At 39.2% G+C, this 16758-nt stretch overlaps 1 protein-coding gene across 3 annotated transcripts in view; it reads right to left on the bottom strand.

The window, feature by feature from the left end:
• Positions 1 to 12332, bottom strand: part of USP47 (ubiquitin specific peptidase 47) — a 100098-nt gene extending 87766 nt beyond the window's left edge. For all 3 annotated transcript variants that reach the window (XM_043902951.1, XM_043902947.1, XM_043902939.1), the window contains exon 1: positions 10828 to 12332. In XM_043902951.1, the coding sequence (XP_043758886.1) occupies positions 10828 to 10866 (39 nt within the window). In that variant the 5' untranslated portion in view covers positions 10867 to 12332. The remainder of the gene's footprint in view (positions 1 to 10827) is intronic.
• Positions 12333 to 16758: the final 4426 nt, after the last annotated feature.

Raw genomic sequence — 16758 nt, forward strand, 5'->3', positions numbered from 1 at the left:
ACCAGAGGGCAGAAGTTTAAGCACAAACAGGATATCTGCATGGTCTCAAAGTAGTCAGTAATTATTAAAGAGGAAAATAGTAACTTCACAGTGGAGAAACCTAGCAGAATCACCTGAACTTAGTGATCAAAGGTTAATATGACCAGTAGGACACGTCACCATCATGCCATCTCCACCCCCCTCCAAATGATGCACTGAAAAGGACATATCACTTCTGTGATATTCTTCTCTTTAACAACCTCTGTCTAATCTTGAGAAGACATCAGGCAAACCCAAATTGAGAGCCATTTTGCAAAAATGACTAGTACTGTTTAAAATGTCAAAATCATGAAAAAGAAGAAAAGTCTGAGAAAGTGTCACAAATAAAGGAAACTAAGGAGACATGACAACAAAATTTAATGAGGTATTCTGAATTTGGACCTTGGAATAAAAAGAAATATTAGTGGAAAACTAGTTAAATCTAAGCAAATTCTATAGTATAGTTAGTAGTATTGTACTAAGGTTAGTTTCTTACTTTTAATAAGTGTTCTATGATTTATATAAAGAGATTACCATAAGGAAAAGCTTGGTGATGGGTGTACGGGAACTCCGTGTATTCTTTTCAAGACTTCTATTAAAAAAAAAAAAAATTAAACAGAAAAACCTAAAAGGCTAGCTGTTTCAGGTACTCTGGAAGCAAGAGTGAAGTCCAAGCTAGAACAGGAGATCAAAGTCTGCTTAAGAAACAGTCAAAACTTCCATATCCTCTCTCTTCTACTCTTTGACCCCTTCTTGGCAAGAGACTAAACAATCTCAGGAGAGTATAAAACAAGGTATCTCTGGACAAGAGGATGCCAGGTGCAACTGAATTTGAAGCCTGCCATACTGGAAAGTGGCTTTCCAGGTGGTGCTAGTGGTATAAAACCTGCCTGCCAATGCAGAAGCCGTAAGAGACCTGGGTTCGATCCCTGAGTCAGGAGATCCCCTGGAAGAGGGCATGGCAATCCATTCCAGTAATTTTGCTTGGAGAATTCCATGGACAGGAAGATCCTGGCAGGCTACAGTCCAGGGTCACAGAGTCAGACTCAACTCAGCAGGCATGCATACTGAAAACTGCAGAATTAAATGAAAGTGTACTTGTGCACTTCATGATAAAATCCACATTCCCTTTTCCTACTCAACTCCAAAGTCTGTTCTCTTCAAGGAACAGACCAGAAATCTTTTCTGGGAAATCAATTCAGCACAAGAGAAAAACCTGTCACTGGGAGTCCGCAAGGAAATTATCCAGACATATCCAATGAACAGGGAAAACCATAATCACACACTGGCAGAGCTTCCATTCAGCTTTTTAAGGGCCCTCTTCTAAGTAAGCACTAACTTCCAAGGAATACCAGACATCTAAAAAAACATCTAATATAAAAGACAAAGCCCAAAGCCAACAAACAGAAAAAGGAAATTTGGAGAAAAGAGAGAATATTCATAGAAGAAATGTATCAATAATTCCCTAAGAGAGAAAAGATATTGTATCCGTGAAACAAAAGAATATTATCATTTAAACTTTTTTAGGAAAAAAAAGTACTTGGAAATTATAAACATAATGGCAGAAATAAAACCTTAGTAGAAGAATTAGAAGATAAAGTTGAGAAAAATCTCCCAGAAAGCAGAGGAAAAAGAAAGAAATGGAAAATAGATGTAAAAACAGAAGAAAATGAGAGAAGCCAGTCAGTAGGCCTAACACCTAAACAACAGGAATTCAAGAGAAACAGAGAAAACAAAGGGGAAGAAACCAAACAAATTACTTAAGGAAATTTCCTAGAACTGATAAGATAAATTTCAGATTGAATAAGACTACCCTGAATCCAGCAGAAATGGAGAAAAACAGACCTTTACACATAATCCAGAAATTTCAGAACTCTAAGGGAAAAGATTCTCCAAGCTTCCAGAGGAAAAATAAGATTCAAAATCTTCTAGGCATCTGATGTCTCAACAGCAACACTGAAAAAAAGACAGCAATGGAGCAATGTTTTCAAAATTGAGAAAAAATATTTCTGACCGAGAATTCCCTGCCCACCAAGCTATCTACAGAGAGAATAGAAACAACATTTTAAGGTATGTGAAGTTTCAAAAAAATTACAGCCCATCCTGAAAGCTATTGAAAGTAGTCCTCCAAAATGAGAACACAAAGAAAGATGAAGGCATCAGATACAGAACCAGGAACTCCTAGAGAGACCTGAAGGAAACTAAGATGATTATAAATATAAATAAGACAACAGGTGCAATTCAAGAAAATTCATCCAAAGAAACTGGTAGGTCTGGACATAATAATGAGAAGATTTATACACTTCAGAGTGTGGACTAACTCAGGGTTTCTCAACAGTAGCACTATTGACATTTTGGGCCACATAATTCTTTGCTGTAGGAGGCTGTCTAGTGCAGTTAGGACGATGCTTGGCAGCATAGCTTGCTTCTGCTCACTAGACATCAGAAGCACACTCCTGCCCTTGCTCACCTACCCAACATCGCCAATATCCTTAGCTGAGAAGCACCTGGTGAAATTAGTAACAAGTACAAAGAAAACTAAGCAAAAACAAATTTTTAGAAAATATTAACTCATGGAAAACACAAAATGCTACACAGGAAGGGAAAATAATCACTATAAACCACAAAGCTGAACTATGTATTATAGCCACATTGACATAAACTTTGGAATTTTATGTATCCGAACAACTTGCAATCTGACAATACTAGGATGACTGGGCAGAAATGAGAAGTGTGTCTCTGTGTTTGGGGACAGTAGTAAGCCCAAACTTCCATCGTGGGAAGTCAGTAGACAATTTCTTCAACTGAAAAATCACGAAGGACAATGACAGGAACACTACTTTGAAATATGGAGATAAATGTCTGAAGAATGAGTGGAAAGTGGCTGCCTCTGGAGAGCCTGAAATGAAGGGGCAGGGAATCTGTACAGCAGAGCTATTCCACTCTTTTAGATATGTGCATGTATAACGTTGATAAAAATTAACTGTAAAAAACAAATCAATTGAAACTATATTATGAAGGACTTTCCTACTGCCTAAGGCCACAGTGACTCAGAAACAAACAGCTATACAACTTTGAGGAAGTTACTTACTCTTTACACATACTTTCTATCTATCTACAAAATACACAGTGAAAGAGCTGCCTTAAAGAGCTTTATATGTATTAAATGAGAAAAGAGTGTAAAATGTTTAGCACTGTCTGGCACAAAGTGTTTATAAATTGTATCTAGTATTTGATTTGCAATCAGAGGGTAATAATTATAAATTTTAAAACAGGTAAGTCATAATCTCATGTGTTTTAGAAAGTAATGGCTATTGTGGGGAAGACAGTTACTAAAGAAAAGAGCCTAGAAGCACAGAGACCATTTAAAAGGCCGGTACTGGAATGAGACAATAGATAGAGGCAGAGCCATGAAGAAAAAGGTAAGGATAAAAGAGACATTTTGCAAGTGATGGTCTAACTACAGATGCAAAAAAGAGGAGTTAAAAAAATGTTCTAACTTAAGCAAACAGAAGATGATGACAGTAACTGAACAAGAGAGCACAAAGAATTATGCTGGGAGGAGGACATAAGAAGAGAGGAAAGAGAAATGAGGTTGATACTACACATATTTAATCTATAGGTGCTAGAGTACAACCAACTACAGATATCCACTATGCAGGTGGAAATCTGAAACTGGAAGAGAGGTCAGGGCTTGAGAAATTAAAAACATGTAAATTACAATCAAAGGTTGGAGCCATACAAATTAAAAGAATATTCATTTGACATGCTCCGTAATAGATACTGATGGAACTGATTTTAAAAAAAGAAAAAAAAAAAAAAAGACAATAGAGATGAAAAACAAGCTGTTTTAATGTTTTGGGGATCTCAATATCAATGGCCCTGATACAGTTATGAGGTCATTGTGAAGTTCAAATGAGTTAATACACAAAAAGCACATACAACAGTATGTGACATTTAATAAATGCTCAATAAATTTTGGGTTATTAGTATCATCATTAATTCCAGATAGAAGTAGTGTTTATTGACTTCCCTAGTTAAGAACCCACTGGCCAATGCAGAAGACAAGGGTTAATCCCTGGTCTGGGAAGATTTCACATGCTGTGGGGCAATTAAGCCCATGCTCCACAATAAGAGAAGTAGTGATTATTACATGGAAAAGAGAGGCAGAAAAAAATCCACTGAGATATGGAACCACATATTCTTTTCTTTTACTTTTCCATCCTTTCTACATTTATATTCTCCTTGGACACCACTTTAAGTATTGCAGTGAAAGTATTATTTTAAAACCACCAGGTACATTGTAATACCCTTAATTATACCATAAGACACTTGAGGAAAAAATAATTTTTTTCTACTTTTTCTAAATATTCCCTCTATGGCAGCATACAGCAATGTACAGTGAGTACTCAACAAATACTAATGTCACAAATTCCTTATAAGGAAACAGAATAAAAGCAACAAAGCAGTAAATAAAAATTGGAATGATATTAAAAACAAAAGATCTCAAAGTCAACATCAATATACAACAATTCAAAGACATACAGTAGAGTGAAAAGATAAGGGAAAAAGCTTTATTGTTAACCACACAGAACAGACCACACTCTCTTTGCTCTCCTCTGGGTACAACAATTAGGAGAAATACAAAAAACACTGGATTATGTCTAAAACAGAGCAAGCTGAGAACACTTAGAGAACTGAGGATGCTCAGACTTTATTTTTTTCAATTTTAAAGTTTGTCTTTTTTTTTTTTTCATTTATTTTTATTAGTTGGAGGCTAATTACTTTACAATATTGTAGTGGTTTTTGCCATACATTGACATGAATCAGCCATGGATTTACCTGTATTCCCCATCCCGATCCCCCCTCCCTCCTCCCTCCCCATCCCATCCCTCTGGGTCTTCCCAGTGCACCAGCCCCGAGCACTTGTCTCATGCATCCCACCTGGGCTGGTGATCTGTTTCACCCTAGATAATATACATGTTTCGATGCTGTTCCCTCAAAACATCCCACCCTCGCCTTCTCCCACAGAGTCCAAAAGTCTGTTCTGTACATCTGTGTCTCTTTTTCTGTTTTGCATATAGGGTTATCATTACCATCTTTCTAAATTTCATATATATGTATTAGTATACTGTATTGGTCTTTATCTTTCTGGCTTACTTCACTCTGTATAATGGGCTCCCGTTTCATCCATATCATTAGAACTGATTTAAATGAATTCTTTTTAATGGCTGAGTAATATTCCATGGTGTATATGTACCACAGCTTCCTTATCCATTCGTCTGTTGATGGGCATCTAGGTTGCTTCCATGTCCTGGCTATTATAAACAGTGCTGCGGTGAACATTGGGGTGCACGTGTCTCTTTCAGATCTGGTTTCCTCGGTGTGTATGCCCAGAAGTGGGATTGCTGAGTCATATGGCAGTTCTATTTCCAGTTTTTTAAGAAATCTCCACACTGTTCTCCATAGCGCTGCGTACCTATGGACACCTTATCTTCAACAAAGGAGGCAAGGATATACAATGGAAAAAAGATAACCTCTTTAACAAGTGGTGCTGGGAAAACTGGTCAACCACTTGTGAAAGAATGAAACTAGAACACTTTCTAACACCATACACAAAAATAAACTCAAAATGGATTAAAGATCTAAATGTAAGACCAGAAACTATGAAACTCCTAGAGGAGAACATAGGCAAAACACTCTCTGACATAAATCACAGAGGGATCCTCTATGATCCACCTCCCAGAATATTGGAAATAAAAGCAAAACTAAACAAATGGGACCTAATGAAACTTAAAAGCTTTTGCACAACAAAGGAAACTATAAGCAAGGTGAAAAGACAGCCCTCAGAATGGGAGAAAATAATAGCAAACGAAGCAACAAAGGATTAATCTCAAAAATATGCAAGCAACTCCTGCAGCTCAATTCCAGAAAAATAAATGACCCAATCAAAAAATGGGCCAAAGAACTAAAGAGACATTTTTCCAAAGAAGACATACAGATGGCTAACAAACACATGAAAAGATGCTCAACATCACTCATTATCAGAGAAATGCAAATCAAAACTACAATGAGGTACCATAACACGCCAGTCAGGATGGCTGCTATCCAAAAGTCTACAAGCAATAAATGCTGGAGAGGGTGTGGAGAAAAGGGAACCCTCTTACACTGTTGGTGGGGATGCTCAGACTTTAGAACAGAGCTTTGTCCTCCTACTCCCTTCCCCTATGTTCAATAATGAAAAAAAACCTATCCTTTGGAAAATGATTTAAAATTTCTCTGCTATCCAGAGCCAACAATCAAAAGATGGCAGTTATAGAGATCTAGACTTCTCTCAGCTCAAAAACTTAAAACAGATCTCTTAAAAGATGAAGATGTTACCTGAGAGGTCATGAAGGTATTCAAGCTGAGGTTGGAAAAGAGCTTGCCAAGGATGTTATGGAAAACATCCAAGCAGGGGAAATTGGTTAGAAACTGGTTTCCTTGCAACCCTATAACCAGATCAATGAATATTACTGAAGATCTGCTTCAGAAAGGACACTATCCTAGACCTATAGTTGTTGTTGTTGTTCAGTCATTCAGTTGTGTCCAACACTTTGGGACCCCATGGACTGCAGCACACTAGGCTTCCCTGTCCTTCACAATCTTCTGGAGTTTGCACAAACTCATGTTCACTGAATCAGTAATGCCATCCAACCATCTCATCCTCAGTCATCCCTTTCTCCTCCTGCCCTTGACCTTTCCCAGCATCAGGGTCTCTTCCAATGAGCTGGGTCTTCTCATCAGGTGGCCAAAGTATTGGAGCTTCAGCATCAGTCCTTCCAATGAATATTCAGGACTGACTTCCTTTAGGATTGACTGGTTTGGTCTCCCTGCTACACAAGGGACTCTCAAGAGTCTTCTCCAGCACCACAATTCAAAAGCATTAATTCTTCAGTGCTCAGCCTTCTTTATGGTCCAACTCTCACATCCATACATGACTACTGGAAAAACCATTGCTTTGACTATATGGACCTTTGTCAGCAAACTGATGTCTCTGCTTTTTAATACACTGTCTAGGTCTGTCAAACCTAGACAAACCAGACCTACACAAACCTAGACAAACCTAAACCTATAGTACAAAAAAAAAAAAGCATGGGTGAGAGAGACACATAAAGATCTCTGCTGGCAAGACATCCATAATGAATACTAATAAAATACAGCTGAGACTATAATAGATGACCAGTGAACCAGTGAAGTTGCTCAGCCGTGTCTGATTCTTTGCGATCCCATGGACTGTAGCCTATCAGGCTCCTCCATCCATGGAATTTTCCAGGCAAGAGTACTGGAGTGGGTTGCCATTTCCTTCTCCAGGGGATCTTCCCAACCCAGGGATCAAACCCAGGTCTCCTGCACTGTAGGCAGACGCTTTACCGTCTGAGCCACCAGGGAAGCCCATAATAGACGACACAAAGCACTATTTACTAATTGGCAAATGAATTCTGTTCATATATAAGTCTTCTAAGAAGGAGAAATCTTTAAGGTTAAATGGTCAGAAAAGTTTTTTAAGAATAAATGAGATATGAGATACTTAAGGAAAGATGTGTATGAATGTTCTGAATTGGTGGGCAGAAGTAGGAAAGAGGCGGCAGCACAAATAGAAGTGAAAAGCAAGTTAAAGAAAAACCTGTTTGGCTACATTAAAAACTTGCTTTGAAGGAGAAGAGATAAGCTTTCTGAAAGGGAAGACTGTGGCCAGAATCAAACTGTATCAATACTAGGTCTTGAACACCAAGCTAAGTAGCTTCAAATGTATCTTGTATACAGCATCTGTATCAGCTACTTAACTCTACTATAGCCATCAGTCAATAGTAAAAAATGGGCATGGCTGTGTTCCAATAAAACTTTATTTATGAATACTGAAATCTGAATTTCATATACTTCCATGTATCACAGATTATTATTATTTTGATATTTTTCAACAATTTGACAATGTAAAAATCATTCTTAACTCATGGGCCAAACAAAACAGGCTACAGGCTGAATTTGGCCCAGGGACTGTAGTTTGCCAAGCCCTGCATGACACTTAGCTGCCTTCTTCAGCAATCTAAGGTACAGTTTTGTCCTTGAGCTTCTGGGACCAGAATAATATATTATTCATTCAACAACTGCACACACATGAGTGCATATATTTTATCAATATATCTAAATCTAGTAAGGGTCAGAGGTTCCCTTTTTTATTTTTTCAGAGGTTCCCTTCTAAAAAAAAAAAAGATAAAGTTTTCCATATAGTTGGTAATAAGCCATTAGAACAGAACCAAGACATTTTAAAATTCTGTAATTTACTTTCACAAAATAAATACAGTTAGAGAGTTACAAACCATTCTTACAGAGCCCCTAGGTTACATGGAGGGATGTGTAAAATAAGAGGATAATCAAGGGGATGTTGAGTTCTAGTCCTAGCTCTGTCATTTATTTACTCATTATATGACCCTGAACAAGTCCTTTCCAAACCTCTGGCCCTAATTTCCTAATCCGTAAAAGTGAAGGGCATAAGTTATAATACCAGATGATCACATCACTATGTGCTCTCTCAGCTTTAACACTATATAATTCTACTTCTACCAGACAGAGGATGACAAAGATCAGACAAAAGTGATAATTAAAGACACAGAAAAAGAGAAAGACATTGACCAAATGAGTGACCAGATAGGACAAACAGGTATGGAAAAAACGCCCCAAAATACAGCATTACTAAAATCAAGGATTTTTTTTTTTTTCAGTATCAAATGCAAAAGAAAACTCAAGGAAGAGAAGCAGGCAAGAAGAGGAGTACAGCCATCAAAAAAGAATGAAGCACTTAACTAGTGAAAAAAATGACAGACCTGAGATTTGAGAGTACTGTGCATGCTTCCAGGAATCATGAAAGGAGTGAGGGAAAAAGAAAAGATTGAAGATGAGTCTGGGGAATAGAAAATAAAGGCACGTGATCCAGAAGGAGTAAGAAACAAAAACGTCAGAACTTAGGGTGAGTTTGAAGCCTCAGGTAAAGGAATTAGTCTTAAAGGAGAGGCATTTAATCTTTAAAAAGAAAAAAAATTTATTAGGGTATAGTTGCTTTACAATGTTGTGTTAATTTCTGCTGTACAAGGAAGTAAATCAGCTGCATGTATACATATATCCCTCCCCTCTTGGATCTCCCTCCTGCCCCCCAATTCTCTTCCTACCCATCAGTGAGGCATTTAACCTCTAAAATCCAAAAGGTAAAAGCAGCACTGCAGGTATGTTCCTGTGGAAGTGTATATCTATATCATGTTGTCTATAAACCAAATTATTAGGGAAATAAACCTAATATTGAGCTTTCATAAAGCAAAGTTCCACCAATATTTTCTAATGGTCAAAAAATTAAGAAAGGACTAATTTTGCTTTTCACGGAAATGAAAACCAGCACTGCGTAGCTCTAAAAGAAAATTCATTTTTATCTCTATCTCATAGTATCTATCACTTTCATCCTTGCTTAAGAGTTACTTATGTAGAAAATTGCTTAGCCCCTACTTGGAGCTCCATGAATACTAGTGTTACCTTAGTAGCCTTATAAGTACCCAAGGCAAGAATTCTGATTAATTCATGTTTATTATTTTCTGTGCAGGTGGTTCTTGATGAATAAATACTGACACATAAGAACTGAGTTTTAAAAAACTGTTCTTGCAAAACAATCATCTGATAAAGTTGAGAAAATATTCCTATCACTTATACACAACTCCAATAATACTTTTGCAGTGTCAGGGCTTGCTCAAGTAGCAACAAACAGCTACAAAGCAACCAAAAAAGGCAAAAAAAGAAAAAAAAAGAAGGATTAAAAAATTTTAAGAACATCACCCAAAACTATCAAGATCGATATAGCTAATTTCAACCGACACTTGCATCCATTTGAGGTATATGAGAAATAAAAATCCAAAGTATTCGCCTGATGATCAGCCAGTTAAAAATACACATTTGGACACCCTGAAGATATTTATACAGCCAACAGAGATACTATTAATATATTGAAATTCACTGGCCAGTGCTGGATTCTATCATTAATCTTCTCCTGCTATTCAAGAGAAGCCAAGAAGTCAAGCCTTCTCATATCACTTGCTTTTAAGAATATAAGTCACCCAAACTGGCATACACAACCCAACTACAAAAAGTAGTTCAACTCTCCATATGGTAATGCCTCGCTGCCTCTTACCTTTACTTGAAAGTCACATTTACTACTTTTCCACGATCTTCGGTAGGCCCCATTTAGGCAGGCCCATAGTACCACCAAGTAAGAAACAGGAGTTCAAAAAAGTCCTAACAGTTAACTGCCCTCGCACAAAGCTCAAGTTGGGCGTAGATTTCACAAGCCCTGAGAGCTATGCCACTGTCAAAACCATAAGCAGCACCGTCACCCTGTCGTGCACATCGGCCACTGTTGCAGCATTTTTTCTTTGAAATTACCTCTCCACCTTGGCTCAATATGTTAACTACTTAAGCTACCTTCTCCCCCCAGAGCAGGACCAGATTCCTTCCAGTCCGCTCCGTTTTTGTCCAGCACCACAAATCCAAGGGGAGAGGTCTCCGCTCCCCCGACCCCCGAGGTCCAGCCCGGTTTCCCAACTGCTCGCCGCACCCACCGTGCACCACCCTCCCCCCCACCCCGCCCCGCAACCCCGCACCACACACCTCCTCCTTCCCCCACGGCCGGGCCAGCCCACGAACTGGGCCCGCAGCCCGCCCCTCGCCCCGGCCTGCGCTGCTTGCAGCGGCCGCAGGCCTCGGGCCTAGCCTCCTCCGCCGGCCCCTCACCTCCTTCGGGACCAGTTGGTTCTCCTCGCCGGGCACCATCGCTCAGACTCCGGCCGCTCCTCTCCGCCCTGCCGGAGGAGGGGGAGGGTGGCGGCGCCGCTCTAGCTCAGGAGAAAAACGGCAGCGGAAGTCATCCTCTCCACCGCCGGCGCTCGGGCTATCGCGGAGGCCTCAACCTGGGCCTCAGACACCAACGCGCAGACACCGACCCAAGGCTCCGCCGCCGCCGCCGCCGCCGTCGCCTTCGTCGTCGGCCCCTCCCCCCGCCCGCTGCAATCAATGGAAAAATGGCGGCGGCCGCTCTCGCGAGAATTCGGGCCGTCGGGCTCCGAGCCCGGCGCCTGGCGCCCAAGGTGCCCAGACAGCTGTCGCTCGCAACTAATTACCTCGGCTGTCACTCGGCTTCGAGATGTATAAAAGTGGTAGAGCGGTCAAGGAAACGCTTTTCGGAGAGGGGTTCCAGACTGTCCATCTCGGGACTCCCCCTGCCGGCAGGGAAAGGACCAGGCCTCAGGTCCTCCATGCCTTTCAGGGCTCTTCGGACTCTCCGCCCACCGGGGAGAGACTCGACCCTAAAGCCTCACCTCTGGCCCTACTACTAACACCTCTCGCCCTCCCTGTTAGAAGAGCTCCTGAACTCTTTCCCTCTTTACAGACTTCCGGCCTCTGCCTGGAAGAGAAAGCATCACGGACTGTCTCCCGGCCTCCGCCCTCAGACACGGTCCCAGCCAGAAAGGATTGCGTTTTCTTTCCCCCTCTCCCCACCCTCCCGAGGGCTCGGCTCGAGGGACCTCAAGTCTAGTCTCCTGCTTGGGGAGGGGACAAGTCCATAGCTCGCGAAAGAGGTATCACTTTCCTCCAGCCTCCCTCCATCAGAGCTGCACTCTGCTGGGCCATTTCGGGGAACTTCCTTCTCGGACAGGTTCAAGTCTGGGGCTGAGATAGCTTCAGAGAGTAGGGCTTCAGTTTGGACCTAGGATCCTCTTTTAAAAATGTTTTTAAAGTATGTTAATCTCCTGTGGCAGTAAGCATTGTACTGTTTTATAGACAGCAAATTTTGCGATGGTTATTTTTCCAAATCCTGCTCATTCCTCAAACCTCCCCTTATGAAAACATGGTGGGATGTCCTTCTTGAAGACTTCTGTGGTACAGCGATGTTTTCGCACTCGGAGATAATATAATTCTGATACGTTCCTAACACCCACAGTATCAACTACCTGTCTAAACTGTGTGTGCTCTCCAAACGTTTTTTTTTTATTGCGCTTCCATATTACAGAAAAAGTCTCTATACTTATGTAAGTTTAGACACGTCCTGTTGTGTATGATGTAAAGCCTTTTTAAAGTGTAAAAAGGAGATGAAATAAACATTTAAAGTAGCTATATTAATTATATTTTAAAAATCCGTGTTATTTTCACTAAAAATATTTAGTGAAAGCAATATGATTGACTAGGTTTCAGTGATTTAAAAAATCTGTAATACTTTATGAAACAGTTATTAAAATATGTGATTCAACGTTCAGGTTATTTCTGTACTTCGTTTTAACTGCTGTCATAAGCTGAAAAAGATAACTCACAAAGATACGTAGATCCTAATGGAAGAAACACATCTTTGGCTGCTCTTACTAATGCAAGTATCCATTTTTGTCACTTCCATCCACCAACCATGAAAAGTTTTTGTTTGAAATTCAACTAGTAACTTTCTATCTTCCCTAATGTCAGTTAGAAGATGTTGCATTTTTATATATTTTCAAAACTCTTTGGAATGCATTGCTTGGAAGATTTCTTCTAACAGGTTGGAAAATTCTGCCTTCAAGTTTTAGTATACATGTATAAGCTGTTTGTTTGTTTTTTGAATACTGATCTTGTGAGTATTTAAATTTTTGATATTTTGTGTATCATAGATTTTTGCGTTAATTTTCACTTTTTAAAATACTGCATGTAGATGTTCATCTTGATTGCTGAGTTTGGGGCATCCTCTTAAATTTTGGGCCCGAAGTGCATGCCTCACTTGCCTCACTATAGCCCCAGCCTTGGATAGCACACAATATGTCATCTTACATCAAAAAATCACGTAATGGAAATATTCTCAAATCTCTGATTTCAAAATGTCATGCCCACTACTTAATAAGATGGCTTCTGTAGAGCTCATGCTAGAAGCAGATATGTCATCTCTATCATCTTCCCCTTTACGCCTGCTTTATTATCTCCAACCCATGTTTTCTTTCCAGAGATCTTTTTTAGCTATTTTCATTTTTGTGGGGGTTAATTTAATGAAATAACAATATAATTGGTAAATCTACTTAACCCAGCACACCTAAACTGGAGGAAATCACAATATATTAAGACAAAAGAAAATGAAGAAATCTCCAAATTATTCTCCTTGTTGTCTCATACTTTTCACTCAGTAGTGAGATGCCAGTGTCAATCTATGTATTAAATATTTGAAAGACTTGACTTTTGTTTTTAGATAAAAAATAACTATTTTTCAAAGTTTTAATGTTTTCTTTCCACCACCTACCATCTCTGATTGTACACTCTTCTCTTTAAATGCCATTGGCATGAATGTACTAGAGTCTGATATCCTGGTATGTATACAATAAATATTTGTGGATAAGTATATGAATGCAGAATTGATTAATAAATGAACAAATAGTTATGGCTACCTTCCTAGTAAATAAAATTATTGCCATTACATGTATATGTGTTTGTTTATTTTACATATAGATTTTATGTCTCCAGCCTTGACTTCTCCCAGGGGCTCCAAATGCATGCATCCATCTACCTTTTTGATTACTCAAAATGCCTCACATTTAGCTTGACTAAAGTAAAACATTTGATTTCCAAGTCTCCCACCTACCTCCTGCAATATTTACTCTCTCAATTCTCCCCATCTCAATAGCCTACACCATTCTCAGTTCAGTCTATCAAACCAAAATCTTGAGGATCTTCATCTTATATTCAATTAATTACTAAGGGCTGTTGCTTCCCACTCTGAAATAAAATATATCCCAATTCAACCTTTTTTTAAAAAAATTGACTGTGTGTGTCTTCATTGCAGCATGTAAGGTCTAGTTCCCCAACCAGGGATTGAATCCAGGCCTCCTACTTTGGGAACATGGAGTCTCAGCCACTGGAACACCAGGGAAGTCTCTGACCACTCCTCTTTATATCCAGTGCTGTCCATCTCACTCCAATCACCATCATTTCTTGCCTGAATGAATGCATTTGTCTCCTAGCTCCTGGTTTCTACTCTGCCCCCACTTCTTCAAGAGTTTATACTCCACGCAGCACTCCACAGTGGTGATCTTTTAAAAATTTGTTAGATGATATCTTTCTCTTCCCATCTCTCTCAACAAGCATATTCCATGCTATGGTCATTGGTAAAACCCAAAGTTATCTAGCCCTGTCTGCCTTGTTCATCTCATCTACCACTCTTTCTCTTTCACCAATGACCCAGCCACTCTGCCTTTATTGAAGCTTTTAAAATACATTGCTTACCTCTGCTATAAATCCTTTGCCTTGTTATTTCCTTTCTCTAAGATGTTCTTCCCCCAATCTTTGCTCTTATCTAGTTCTACTTTGTTATTTGGGGTGCTCTCAGTTTCTCAAAGAGGCCTTTAATGACCACTCTTCTTCAGTGCCTGGCACATAATAGGTGCTTCATAAATTTTTGTTGAATTAATAACATTTTTTACACGAGATTCATGTTTTTAAAAACGTACTAAGACTGTTTTCTTGATAACATTTTTTGGATTATTTTTCTTTTTCCATTCACTTGAAAATGTTCATAATATAACCCCAGTCAAAACATGACAAAAACATCAGAAAAATCCAGATAGGAGGACACTACAGGATATCTGGCTAGCATTCTTCAAGACAGTTAAGCTTTAGAAAAACAATTAAAGACAGAAACTGTCATAGACCAGAGGAGACTGGGGAGACATCACAACTAAATGCAATGTGGTACCCTGAATAGGTTTCTGGAACCGAAGGTACATTGATGGAAAACCTGATGAAGTCCAAATAAAATCTGTAGTTTGGTTATTAATATTTTAATATCAGTTTCTTAGCTTTGACAAATATACAATGGTAACATAAGATGTTAACCATGGGAGAATCTGGAAGAGGTATATGTGTACTTTCTGTCCTGTCCAAGCAACTTTTTGGCAATTCTAAAATTATTCCAAGATAAAAAGTGTATTTAAAACTGTTCATGGTAATACTTAAGGTGTTTCTGTCCTCTTTCATATTTCAAGACCATTTGTGAGCATTTCTATGTTTTAAATGACTTTTAAGAAGCCCTAAGGTCAAAATCATATGATACAATTTAAGAGCTAGTCATAATGGTCCCTATAACTGGAACTATTAGTAATACTGTTAAATGTATTTTGTAAATGTGAATGGAGGCTTTCGCCTTGATTCCGTTTTAATGGGGTAAAAAGATCTTTAGTCAGTGTGATGTGACTTTGGAGCCACACTGATCTGTTTTGAGATTCAAGCTCTGTCACTTTCTCCATATAAGACCTCCCTGAACCTCTCTGTTCTCAATTAGAAAATGAGAGAATAAAGAAGACTCTTGGCATTTACTATTTTAACATTTGCAATTTTCACCAGAAAAGTTCATGACATGTGGCGCTCTATAATTGAGCCAAAGAGGAAATTTAGATTTTATACATTAGCCAAGGAGAGGAGACAGTATAGCTGTATGATTGAAAGAATGAAGTTGAGAATTGTTTACCTAAATTTGAATCCTACTTCTGTTAATATTAACTGATGCCCTTCCTTGGTGAAATCTCTTAAATTCATAAGCATCAGCTTTCTTATCTGTAAAATAAAGATGATAATAGCTCCACTTTGGGAATTCCCCGGCACTCCAGTCATTAGGACGTGACCTTTTTCCTGCCATGGTCCAGGTTCAATCCCTGGTAGGGAAACTAAGATCCTGCAAGCTACATGGTGTAGGGAGTAAAAAAAAAAAAAAAAAAAAAAAAGACTCTGAAAAGAAATTCAACATTTAGTAATGAAATTGAAGAAACTAATAAAGTGATGGATCTTAGCCATGAACTAGGTTCTCTGGCTAAGTTAGAGAGTGAAACGTAAAACTAGGCAGTTCAGTTCAGTTCAGTTCAGTTGCTCAGTCGTGTCCAACTCTTTGTAACCCCATGGACTGCAGCATGCCAGGCCTCCCTGTTCATCACCAACTCCTGGAGATTGCTCAAACTCATGTCCATTGAGTCGGTGATGCCATCCAACCATCTCATCCTCTGTCATCCCCTTCTCCTCCTGCCTTCAATCTTTCCCAGCATCAGGGTCTTTTCAAATGAGTCAGTTCTTCACATCAGGTTTCAGCATCAGCATCAGTCCTTCCAATGAATATTCAGGACTGACTTCCTTTAGGATGGACTGGTCAGGTCTCCTTGCGGTCCAAGGGACTCCCAAGAGTCTTCTCCAACACCACAGTTCAAAAGCATCAGTTCTTCAGCACTCAGCTTTCTTTATAGTCCAACTTTCACATCCATACATGACTACTGGAAAAATCATAACTTTGACTAGATGAACCTTTGTTGGCAAAGTAACGCCTCTGCTTTTTAAGATGCTGTCTAGGTTGTTCATAACTTTTCTTCCAAGGAGCAAGCATCTTTTAATTTCATGGCTGCAGTCACCATCTGCAGTGATTTTGGAGTCCAAAAAAATAAAGTCTGTCACTGTTTCCACTGTTTCCCCATCTATTTGCCATGAAGTAATGGGACCAGATTCCATGATCTTAGTTTTCTGAATGTTGAGTTTTAAGCCAACTTTTTGACTCTCCTCTTTCACTTTCATCAAGAGGCTCTTTAGTTCTTCTTCACTTTCTGCCATAAGGGTGGTGTCATCTGCTTATCTGAGATTATTGATATTTCTCCCGGCAATCTTGTTTCCAGCTTGTGCTTC

This window comes from Cervus elaphus, chromosome 1, assembly GCF_910594005.1.
Source record: "Cervus elaphus chromosome 1, mCerEla1.1, whole genome shotgun sequence".
Taxonomy (NCBI): Eukaryota; Metazoa; Chordata; class Mammalia; order Artiodactyla; family Cervidae; genus Cervus; species Cervus elaphus.